The 12,822-nt window shown below is 38.8% G+C and overlaps 1 protein-coding gene across 3 annotated transcripts in view; it reads left to right on the forward strand.

Moving 5' to 3' along the window:
• UVRAG (UV radiation resistance associated) overlaps positions 1-12,822 on the forward strand; it is a 318,383-nt gene that overhangs the window by 179,052 nt on the left and 126,509 nt on the right. For all 3 annotated transcript variants that reach the window (XR_011995135.1, XM_026010452.2, XM_072725950.1), the window contains 3 exons: positions 4,337-4,421; positions 5,987-6,074; positions 6,969-7,029. Coding sequence is in view for 2 of the 3 variants with exons in the window: in XM_026010452.2 (XP_025866237.2) it covers positions 4,337-4,421; positions 5,987-6,074; positions 6,969-7,029 (234 nt within the window). In the remaining variant the exon portion in view is untranslated. The remainder of the gene's footprint in view (positions 1-4,336; positions 4,422-5,986; positions 6,075-6,968; positions 7,030-12,822) is intronic.

A 12,822-nucleotide genomic window follows, 5' to 3' on the forward strand; every position in this document is an offset into this window, starting at 1 on the left:
ACTATAGTCTTCGGGGTAAATTTTAGTTTATGTGATATAAGGATGGCTACCCCTGCTTTCTTTTGAGGACCATTGGAATGGTAAATGGTTCTCCAACCTTTTATTTTCAGGTTGTAGGTGTCCTTCTGTCTGAAATGAGTCTCTTGTAGACAGCAAATAGATGGGTCCTGCTTTTTTATCCAGTCTGAAACCCTGCGCCTTTTGATGGGGTCATTAAGCCCGTTCACGTTCAGAGTTACTATTGACAGATATGAGTTTAGTGTCATCATGATATCTATTCAGTCCTTGTTTTTGTGGATTGTTCCACTGAACTTCTTCTTAAAGGGGAATTTTAAGAGTCCCCCTTAAAATTTCTTGCAGAGCTGGTTTGGAAGTCACATATTCTTTCAGTTCCTGCCTGTCTTGGAAGCTCTTTATCTCTCCTTCCATTTTGAATGAGAGTCTTGCTGGATAAAGTATTCTTGGTTGCATGTTCTTCTCATTTAGGACCCTGAATATATCCTGCCAGCCCTTTCTGGCCTGCCAGGTCTCTGTGGAGAGGTCTGCTGTTAGCCTAATATTCCTCCCCATAAAAGTCAGGGACTTTTTTTTCTCTTGCTGCTTTAAGGATCTTCTCCTTATCTTTGGAATTTGCAAGCTTCACTATTAAATGTCGAGGTGTTGAACGGTTTTTGTTGATTTTAGGGGGGGATCTCTCTATTTCCTGGATCTGAATGCCTGTTTCCCTTCCCAGATTAGGAACGTTTTCAGCTAGGATTTGTTCAAATACATATTCTGGCCCTCTGTCCCTTTTGGCGCCCTCGGGAACCCCAATTAAACGTAGGTTTTTCTTCCTCAGGCTGTCATTTATTTCCCTTAATCTATCCTCATGGTCTTTTAATTGCCTGTCTCTTTTTTCCTCAGTTTCCCTCTTTGCCATCAACTTGTCTTCTATGTCACTCACTCGTTTTTCCACCTCGTTAACCCTCGTCGTTAGGACTTCTAGCTTGGATTGCATCTCATTTAATTGATTTTTAATTTCTGCCTGATTGGATCTAAATTCTGCAGTCATGAAATCTCTTGAGTCCTTTATGGTTTTTTCTAGAGCCACCAGTAGCTGTATAATAGTGCTTCTGAATTGGCTTTCTGACATTGAATTGTAATCCATATTTTGTAACTCTGTGGGAGAGAGGGCTGTTTCTGATTCTTTTTTTTTTGAGGTGAGGTTTTCCTTCTAGTCATTTTGCTCAGTGCAGAGTGGCCAAAAACAAGTTGTATTGGGAAAAGGAGAAAAAGAGAGAGAAGGAAAGAAAAGAGAAAAAGAAAAAAGAGAAAGAAGAAAAAAGGGAAAAAGAGAAGAAAAAGAGAAAGAAAAAGAAAGGAGAAAAAAGGGGGGTGGGATGGGGAAGCAATCAGAAATCAAGAAGGAAGAAAGAAAAAAAAGCACAAAACAAAAAAAAAACAAAAACAAAAAAACACGGGGGAGTATCTTCTGATTCTGTATACGTTAAGTCCCTTGACTTCCCCTTGACCTGGTCCGTGTCGCTGGTCTTCTGGGGGAGGGGCCTGCTGTGCTGATTCTCAGGTGTTAGCACTTGGGGGAGCTGCTCTGCCCCTGCCTGGTGCAGGGCTCAGTGGGGGTTGTTCACCCCGTGAGGCCCCGGGAGGAAGCCACAGTGGCGGGGGCAGCTCTGGGACCCTGGAGTCAGCCCCCGCAGTAGCTCCGGGGCTCTCCGTCTGCAGGGCCTGGGGGCTCCCGGGCGGGGTCGCTGATCTCAGTTCCAGGCAGGAGCGTCCTTGCTGTCCTGGGCCCTCCCGGCCTCTGCCTGTCCCGGGGGGGTGGAGGCCGGATCCTGGGCTGTGTCCAGGCGCCCTGTGCTCTGGGGCCTGTGCTGTTGGATTCGTGCTCCCGCCCCGCAGCCCCCTCCGCGGAGCCGCCTTCCAAGCTGCTCCCGGACCCGCGCCGCCCCCTCCGCGCGGAGCTTCTTCCTCTGCCTGAGCCGCTGCCGCCAAGCTGCTCCCGGAGCCGCGCAGCCCCCTCCGCGGAGCCACCGCCCGAGCCCCTCCGAGCTGTTGCCGGAGCCGCGCCGCCCCCTCCGCGCGGAGCTTCTTCCTCCACCCGAGCCGCCGCCGCTGAGCTGCTCTCGGAGCCCCGCAGCCCCCTCCACGGAGCCGCCCACGAGCCCCTCCGAGCTGCTCCGGGTCCCGCCGAGCGCTGCAGCCCTTAGGGAGCTCGGCGCATCTCCCGGGGCGCAGTTCCTCTGTTACTGTCCCAAGGAGCCCGAGGGCATCCCCGCCTTTCTGGGGATCCTGCTCCAATTCCCGGGGAGCCCCTTTCCGCGGGGAAGGTCGGTGCAGCTCCTGCTCCTCCGGGCCGGGGCTCTCCTGTCCTGGGGACACTCGCCCCGGCCTCAGCCCGGCTCCTCGCGGGCCCCTCCCCCTTGGAGGCCTTTTGTTCCTTTATTTCTTTTTCCCCGTCTTCCTACCTTGATAGAAGTGCGAACTCTTCTCACTGTGGCGTTCCAGCTGGTCTCTCTTTAAATCTCAGGCCGAATTCGTAGATTTTCAGGATGATTTGAAGGTTTTCTAGGTAATTTGTTGGGGACAGGTGACTTGGAGACCCTGCTCTGCCGCCATCTTGCCCCTCCCAAGCCATATCTACATTTATAGCTGGTAGCCACAACACTCCTCTCTCAGTAATTCATAGAACAAGTGAAGACAAAATCAGTAAGGATAGAAGACTTTAATAACATTACTAACTGGACCAGCCCGCACCCGCAGAATAAACTTTTTTTTCATGTGTACATGGAACATTCAGTTAGGCCATAGTTATTATCATAAAGCAAATATAAAAAAATAAAATTATATATAATATGGTCACTGACTAAAAGAAATAACATAGAAATCATTAATAGATACCTGGGCAATTTCAGCTATTTGATAATTAATTGTTCAACACACATACATGGGGTGGATGGTGGAGGTTGTCAACTGAATGTCATCTGAAATCATGGAGGGTGAAGATCTGGGGAAGGATTTTATTGGGGCTAAAGAAGATAAGTGGTGTTCCTTGCTTATGTTTGTTTGGGGGGCAAAGTTAATATGGATCATTTAAGTACAATTTAGGGAGCAAAGAGGGTACTTAAAAATATGTTGATAAAATTACTTAAGTTGGTGAATTTAGTACTAAGGTCTAAACTGTATTTCAGTCAATAATGTACTTCTTGTTCCTTCCTGCAGGGGATAATTGAAGTCCCCTTATCCTACTGAATCACGGTTTACGAAATTAAACCCCTTTTTACAAAGGGATTTAATCCAGAGATTAGTGTGTCTGGATCTAAGACTTTTTCTGTGCTTCAGTATTTCTGGTATTATCAGGACTGGATTGTCAAGAGCAGAAGATACTCTTAGAATAGGAAGATGTAAAAGGATTTTATGATGACATAAATGGAAATGTACATTCCAAAAGTCGATGTAAATACAACAATTAAGTATTTAAACGCAAATACGAATCTCTGTGTAGTGCTAAAGCAAACACTTAAAGGAAATTAAATGTTCTGTAATAGGATTGGGGTATGGGGTATCAGTTAAAATGTGGAATATTCATATAATTCACATCCATGGAGTTGAATTTTACACAGCCATTAAACATTATAACTCAGACTATCTGTCAACATGTAAAAATGCTTGTGACATAATATGGAAAAATCAGAATATACATTTCCTACACTCTGTAATTGTAGTTAAAACTCCCTTTTTTATGAACTATATTATAGTAGTCAAAATGCAGGTAATTTTTCCTGTTTTACTTTATATACTTTCATAAATGTTGCATAGCATTTGTAGGTGAAAGAAATTAACCACTTAAAAAAAATAAACTTCATTTTAGGTTCATAGTATAATTGTGCTGACATTGTTAAGATTTCCCATTTATCCCCAACTCCCACACATTCATAGCCTCCCCCATTACCAACATCCCTCACCAGAGAGGTCTGTTTATTACAATTGATGAACCTTTACTGAATAAGCATTAATACCAGAGTCCATAGCCACTGTCTTTTAAAATGAAATTGTCTGAATTTTGAAATCTCACCAGAGGTTTTGGTCAGCAATCCAGAAATCTGGAAGCAGAGACTCTTTACTCTTTGACTCCTGCTAGAGGCTGGACTTGTGACAAATTGAACAAGTTGGGAGGCTTCTTCTAGTTAACCCTCCAGAATACTTCTATGTCTAGCTTACTTTGTCTCTGAACTCTTTTCTCTCATGGTCAGGGGACAGGCTCTGCCTTTTTGATTGTGATTGAGCAGTCCTAGCTGCAGTGTTATGTCTAGAATTGTCTCCCTCCATCTCTCTCTAGGAAGTGCATTTTCAGCTGAGCACCTCAAGCTCCAACTCCAGAAGGAATCCCTGAATGAATTGAGGAAGGAGTGTACTGCGAAAAGGTAAATGCAACACTGAGAATAATGGATAAGAGTGTTGGGTTTGCTTTGAGGATAGGATTTGGAAAAGTAGCATTCTATAAATGTTGCTGGTATTACTTTATTCCACACACATCAGTGCCACATTCATTTATTCAACAAATATTTATGAAACACCTACTCAGTGTCACACACATACTAGAAGTAGTTACGAGAGCCTCGTATCTGGTCAGCATCAGAAACTCGAACATTGTTCTTCTCATTCTTAAGGCCACGGAACCATGACTTAATGTTTGAATCCTTTCGTCTTCTACGTGTAGCGTAGCTTATTTTCTTCAGTCATTTCTTCAGATTTACTACTGTTTCATGGTAGTCCATTAGGATTACTGCCACAGCTCCTAACTTGTCTAACATTAGTCTCTCTGTCTTTCCAGTTCATCCTCCATGTGGCTTATCCTCTGAAAATACTAGTTTTACCATATTTTTTCTCCTCTTGAGAAGTCATAGTGATTGTTTTGCTTAACTTCAAATAACCCTCAATAAATCAGTGCAATACAACTGTAGCTAACTTTAGTCCTCTACAATATTCATTTAACAGATGCTAATAGTTTTTATCTTTATTTTTTTTTCCAGTACATGCTTAATTTGATGCTGCCTCTGTTCTTTTGCTCATGTTTACCCACTTTTCCTGGAAAGTCTTCTCATCCTACATTTTTCTTCATGAAACCTTAGCATTTGAGCATTCAAGAATGTTAGCCCTAGCAAGAACCATGGAGATCATCTTGTCTCATCTTCTCAATTTGCAGATAGGAAGGCAGGGGTCTGGGAAGTTACTTTGTCCAGATCACAAGGAAATAGGATTAGATCCCTTTTAAGTCTTTAGTACTCTTGTGTTATACTACTAGTTTACCTTCCACTTTGACCTGCAGTTTTTCTGAATTCTTCTTTTTCTTAAATAGTTAACACAGTTGAGCAGGTAACTTATCCTATAGTTATTTTACCTCGTGGTCTTATTTCTTTAGTTCAAGACAAGAGCTGTATCATCTCTTGCCACAACTTATTGTTTTTATTCTTTTATTTTCCTAATATGGCAGCAGGCTATTTTTTGAGGTAGCTGTGAGTGAAAAAGAGAATATTTCTTTAAAATAATGACATAGGGATATTTCCTGAAATCAAATTGGGCTCAGATTAAATGAGACCTTAGTCTGCTTACCGAGCCTCTCTAAATTCTGTACCCTTGTTTGTAAAATGGGTATAATGATACCAACCTAATAGAGTTATAATAAATAAAGCTTTTTGTAAAGCTCCTGGCCTATAGTGGTAGGTGCTCAATGATTATTTGTATCCTTTACATCTCTTAGCGTGGTACTAGACACACACAATAGGCCTCGGTATATATTTATCTTGATTTATAATATTTGGAGATAAGTCAAGACTCATATTAGCTATTATTTTTTATTCTACTTCTGAGTTTTTGTGACCTACTGCAGGCCATTTAATCTTCCTCTATATTAGTTATGTGGAAATAAATGTTAGAAAGCATGAAAACTTTTTTTTTAACAAATATGCTTTTTATCTTTCCTCATCAGAGAGCTCTTTCTGAAGACTAACGCTCAGTTGACAATTCGTTGCAGGCAATTACTATCTGAGCTTTCCTACATTTACCCTATTGATTTGGTAAGTTTCAAATTTTCTGGGAAAAAATTTTTTTTCTTAAAAGATGGTTTCTGTTTGAAATTTCTTCTCAATGAAAAAACTCATTGCTCTAGTCTTAATTGTATGTTCTGTCATGATTCATTCAGAAGCTAACATCTATTTAAAAAGTAGATTTAGACTTAGTGGGTATTAGGGTCCACCATTTGATTTTTTTTTTATATCCATTTGATGGTGGAATGCACTCAACTTCATCTGGAAGAATTCCAAATAATTTTTGGTGTCTTTAGGATCTTTTTTACTCAGCAAAATTATCAACTGCCATCATTTCTGACACATACATGTAGATGCATGTGTACTGCTTTAAAAATATAACTGCCAATTAATTTGTATTTATTATACTACTTAATAAATTCCTGGGGTAACTGTCAGGATGTGAAGTTTTTAAATCTAGTTTCTTAGAGTAATTGTAAAAAGTAAAACTTGAATAAAATTAGCTTGATGAGAATTATTTTTTTTTTAAAGAGAGCCAAATCACTAAATGAAGAGATTGAAATGACTAATTTTCTGAGAGGAAAGCTAATACAATTTTAGGTTGCTCACAGAATCTTGTTAATTCCACTTAAAATCTTCATTTATATCTATGAATTGGTCAAGGGATATTTTTGTAATAAAAATTTTACATGGCTTTTTGCTGGACATGATATTTTAAATATTTATATATGAATATACAGATAGTAGTATAATGAATCATTATATACTCATCACCCAGCTTAAACAATTATGATAATATTTTGAGTGTAGGACAGTATTATCTTTGAGTTAACACTGACCTACCAAATTCTTTGAGATTTGACCTAGGGTTTTTTTGTTTTATACAGAAGAAGAATTAATTTCATTCTTTGGTTACATTTACAGAATGAGCATAAGGATTACTTTGTATGTGGTGTCAAGTTGCCCAATTCTGAGGACTTCCAAGGTATTTTATTTCTTTTTACATCTAAAGATTTGGTGTAGGTAATAAATGGGTATGTTGCAAAGAAAAATAGAGATACCTTGAAGTGTTGGTTGCCTAACACTTTATCCAGAGAGTTTTTGGACTTTTTGTCCCTTCCCAACTGAAAGTACATAAAGTCAGATTTTCTGATAGAAGACATAAGAGACTATTTAGTTCTAATTGTGGGAAAAAAATATTGAGTTTATAGTTTTTTAAGTGAGCTTTAAGAAAATCAGACAGTAGGGATTTTAAGAATACAATAATCTCCTTATCTTTTTAATTTGATTTTTATGAAGAATTTGGATGTGGTTGGAAGCAAAAGAACAAGAAACATTAATCTGTTCTATTGTTATTTAGAAAATCATATTTCTGGTAACATGAAACCACTACCACAGGTTCAACCTTTGTTATACTGTCATTTCTGTCCTCTTTCAAATAAGAAAAGTTACATTAAAGATATTATAGACTGTGATTCTTATTAATGGCTGTATTTTAAAGGATTAAAACTTGCCTAATCTCTTTACCAGTAGGCCAAAGAAAAAAACTTATTTATTTGACATATTGGTAAAGATTTTTTTGGTATTGTTTGCAAAGTGGGTTCTTTTCTTTTAGCCTATACAATGCTTTGAGGCCTATTAAATAGCTTTATAGATTATTCCCAAAGGTGGTGTATTATCTATTTGGGAAGAAGTTATTTAAAAAGAGGGCATTACTAGTTTTGTTTCAGACCTCTTTCCATTTCCCAATAAAGAAAATGTTGTTATTTATCATCCTTTAACATTTAAGACTAATTTATTAACTCCTTCGGCCTTTATAACAGCCCTTACAACAAGTAATTGCAACATAATATGAGTGATAAAACAGGAATGGGAAAGCCTATGTTAAAGTCCTGATTCCCTTTCTAGAAACCATGTAGTTTGGAGCAAGCCATCCATGCTTTGAGTTTATTTCCTAATTGATAATATACCTATTGATTCATGTCCTTACCTGTTCTACATTATTGTTGTGAAGATTAGATCTGTAAAAGCACGACATTTGCCATATCTTTAATCCTCACAAAAACAAAGGAAACCTACAAGGAAAGTAGTTTAATTTCCTAACATGTAAATGAGCTATTTAATGACTTGCTCGAGACCTCAAAGCTTAGGTAATGATCTAGCTGGAATTTGTTTGATTTCCATTGTAAAATGTTCCAATCTCTGTAAGTCCTACAAATGTGCTTTGGTGTTAATTTTAGGCAAAGTTATGATGTCCTGAAGGCCATTAGCACATCCTTTCCCTCATTTGTTCAGTCATTCAACAAACCTATTGAGTACCTTGAGCCCTTGCCAGGTTCCAGGGATACAAAACATTCATTCACTGGTAAAATATTAATTGAGCACACTGACATGCCAGGCATTGTACTAGGTTTTGAGAATATAATGATAGAAAAAACAAGTATGTCCTTTCATGGAGCATACATCCTATTGAGGGAAACGCCCAGTAAATAATAAGTATTTAACAAGTATTTCATAAAGGAACATGCTTTCATAGACAATAGGGGAACCTACTTTAGATAAAGCAGTCAGAGACCTCTCTGGAAAAATATTTAATAGAAAATTTGAAGGCTGAAAGAGTCCAACTCTGCTCCATCTGGGAGAAGAGCTTTCCTAGAAGAGGGGGTGGGCAAGTACAAAGTTCATGATGGAGGAATAGGCTTGATACATCTGAAAAAATTTCAGGATGGGGAAGTATGGGAGAAAAGACCTGTATTTCGGCAAATCATGTAATCTCTCAGCTTGATTTCTTCACTTGTAAAATGAGGTAATATCTACATCTCTAATTTATTGTTATGACTGCATGAGATCATATTTGAAAAAGCTTTTCATAGAATATATTTATATAAATGTAATTGAAATTCATTGCAAGAGAAAGGAGGTAAAGGAAGGAAAAAGTAGGAGAGAAAGAAGGAAGGACAGAAAAGACCAGAGCTATATGACTGGAGACTAGTGAACAGGGGAAAGAGTTACATCAGAGGACATAGGAGAGGTCTGCCAGGGAAGTTACTGTAAGGACTTTATGTTTTATTCTCAGTAGGGGGCGAAGACCCTGAAGGGCTTCAAGAAGGGAGATGACATGAGTTGATTTATGTTTTTAAAAGTCACTCTGCTTCCTAAATACAGATTGATCTGCAGGGAGGCGGTAGGGGACGTAGGGGTATCAGTATTGGTGATGGTCATCTTACTCCACTCTGGGATGTTTCTTGATTCTATTTTTGTTTTATATGAAGTGTTTTGTTTGCTAGTTTTTCATAGCTTTTGTTAGCTCTCTATTCTTAGTACGTCCACCAAGCTGAATATATTTTTCCTATCCTTTAAAAGATTAGTTTAGCTCTTTAGTTCAGTTGGTGAAAAATGAAATGGGAAGTAAAATAAAACAAATGTATAGTTTTACTCTAAGGCCCTATTCACTCCCTATGATGTCTAGCAATCAGAAATTTTAAGAAGCACATGTGGTAGTGTTAGACTTTAAAATCATATGTTAGCATTCTGCAAGTTACTTTGGTATACTCAATTCACTAAGAGCCTTGTATGTATCACTTGCTGGGCCAGGTGCTGAGAGTATGCACATTGAGATGAGTTAGGACATTGATCCTACCTCAGTGAACTTTCAGTCTAGGTGAGGCCATTAAACTTGTAATCAAAGCGATCAAGACATATTTATTGATTTCATACTCTGTATCAGGCACTTTGAAGTTTATACCAGGGACACAGCATTCAAAGAAGTGGAAATAACCAGTGCCATCAGAAGGGGAGCAGGAAAACCTTCACAGAGAAGATGGTGCCTGAGGTATCTTAAAAGATGAAATAGTACTTCTCTGTTGAAAGAAGGGTAGAAGGACATTTTAGATTGGGCGAGTAGAGAAATATGGTAACATGGGACATCATGCATGGTGTTTCTTGTTTATTTAATTCTCACAACTGTGAGAATTAATTCCTTCTGTGAGAGAAAGAATCCTACTAAATTTTCTTAAGGACAAGAAAATTGAGGCTCAGAGAGATTAATTTTTCCAAAGACTCATACTAGCCAGTGGCAGAGCTAAAGTCATTTCTGGTCAGCCTGATTTTAAGGTCCATGTTATTCCTGTCATGATGCAGTTTTTGTCCTTGTTTTGAATAAACCTTTTCCAAACTTCTGACAACTTTTAGTGGTCTGTAACAGTTGCATTCTTGGTTCTTCTCTAGTAAGGAACTCCAAACTGGTTATTCTCTGATATTCACGAGACTTTGCTGGGACAGACTTTCCATTGCTTGGGTTGACACTGTCTGGGAAACTCTACCATAGTGACCCAACCTTTATTGTGCTTTTTTAAATGGGTAAGTTACTGGTAGAGTATGCCAAAGAGGCCTGGACATGATGGGAGAAAGTTGTCTGCTGAAGGGTATTCATTTGAGTTCCATTGACTGAGACATTTCTCGTAAAAAAAATTGTTTGTGTGTGTTTTTAAGTAATCCATAACACGAGAGCCTTTTGTGGTAATGAGACCCAGATTTCCTTCTGTGTCTGTATCCCTTTATGCAGGCATGATTTCTTGGAAAGGAGAGACCATATGTCAAACAGTGTCTCATTGAGAACATGGAATGATTCCATAGATGCTGTGGCAGTGATTAGAGTCTTAAATATTTTGTCCTGTCTGGATCAGTGGGTGCTTGGTTCCTTAACAAATCAGCTGCCTCAGTGATTGGGAAGGCAGGATGGTAAGAGCCTTTAGATCACTTATTATACTTGGATGCATTTGAATATTAATAGTTTGTCCAACATAGAAGTCGAAGGGGCATTTAAAGTAATTTGTGATATTGTTATGGCCATTGTGGGTTGATGATATTTATTATCACAAAAATTACACAAAACCTGCTTCTCTGAATAACTATCTACATTTAAAAAACAAGGAGTAATTATAAGGAGGAAATTGCAGATTTTTGTTTTGTTTTTAAGCCCCTGAAAACATTGTTTAAATTAGGATCTTTTTCACACACCTGAGTCTTATAGTTTATTCCTGTTCCTCCCTGAATCCTTCCACACCCCTGCCCCAACTTCTTCTCACCAACAAACATATCATCTGTAACCTTTCTAACCCCCAGAGCAGCATAAGGAACACAAACCTCTGCTCTGCATTAGGTGTTAGGGACGTCATTAATGCTTACTGGAAAAGCACACCCCAGAGAGCCAGGTTTTGGCTTTGGCAGGTAAAAAGTCTTTTAGATCTTGGAATGCTGGAAACCTTAAACCTTTTGGTTTTCTTAGCTAAAGTGATTGGCAACAGAAAGTGACATCTGAGGTTCGTGGCCAGCAATAGCCATAATTAACCACATGAGCTCACATTTTCCCACTGGAGGTTCAGTGGTCTTGGGGTGATGAAAGTGACTTCCCTACCAGGAGGTGGTTTTCCTTTTGAGGGTATTGGAATACCCTTGGGCCCTGTAATGCCTCACCCGTGGTCCTTTTAAAATGCTTTTTAATATAAAGCTTCAATATTGGAAATCCAACACCATGATGTTTAACAGTGAGGCTGTGCCTGAGCACTGTGGCCTGGAATGGGAAACAACCTAGGGTTTTTAATAGGTGGAGCAGGGAGTCTTGTGGTGGAAACAATGGTGAGTGCAAATAACCAGAATCAAAGTTGATTTCCAGTATTATCCAGTTTTCAGGTTTTGCTGTTTCTGCTTTAATTTTAATTTCCATGTGTCGGCTTCTCTTAGAGATGCCTTTTTATCTTAAATTTAAACAAAATTGTTTTGATCGTTGAAGAAAGGTGCTGTTAGGAGACTAGTTTTTGTTTTTCTAAAATTTGCAATTGCAATTCCTTAGTATTAATCTTTTAGAAATATGGAAAAATGTAGATGCTTGCATGTTTAGCGTTGGATAGGTTTTTTTTTTTTTTAAGCATTCATTCATAATTTGTGTTTGACCTGTTTGGAAGGCTAATTAAGAAGCCTTCTACTGCTTTCTAGAAGTTTGCAAATTCTTTGCTGTCTAGCCACGTAGGAAAGGAAAAGCTTAGTGGAAAGCACATATAGGAAAGTCCAAACAGTGTTGCATTATCCTTCATTACTGTAAATTGTCTTCCTCTCCTCCTCTCCCTTCATAAGAAGATTCTTAAAGACCAAGTCCTTTATACTGATAGGAATATTTCAAATTCGATAAGCCCTATCCTTTACGGAAAGCAGGAGATGCAGGATTTAGTGGCCTCTGAGGGAACTCACTGTCCCAGCTCTGACTCCAGGAATAGATATTTGGGCAGTGAGGGTGTATATACAATTCTACCTTTTACTCCATCTCTCATGGATTTTACCTATATGGCTCTGAGCTAATTACTTACACCACCTGAATCTTATTTTTCTCATCTCTAAATTGATAGCATCAGACTCTGTGACTTCTAAGGTTTCTCCTAGCTCTAATATTATATGATGATTTAATTATAATGTGATGAATATACAGTGTAGTATAATGTAATTTTAGTCTCTAAGGTGGTGTGATACACAGACTTCAAAAGAAGTCAAGTGTTGTAGTCCTCAAGGTACTTGGCTGGGACTGGGGCGAGGGGGCATGGTCTCTAAGAACAATTAGGATTCTAGTTAGGGCATGATTGAGTAGTCAGTTGAAATGAATACTATTCCTTTTTTTTCCCCCCTTTTTTAAAAATCAGTTTGGTTTGAGAGAGCATCAAACATTAGTTGAGAAGCCCATTCTTATTCAAGTGTAGTACAAGCCACCAGGAACTCTGTGTTCTTTGCT

The sequence above is a fragment of the Vulpes vulpes genome, chromosome 11 (assembly GCF_048418805.1).
Source record: "Vulpes vulpes isolate BD-2025 chromosome 11, VulVul3, whole genome shotgun sequence".
Classification (NCBI taxonomy): domain Eukaryota; kingdom Metazoa; phylum Chordata; class Mammalia; order Carnivora; family Canidae; genus Vulpes; species Vulpes vulpes.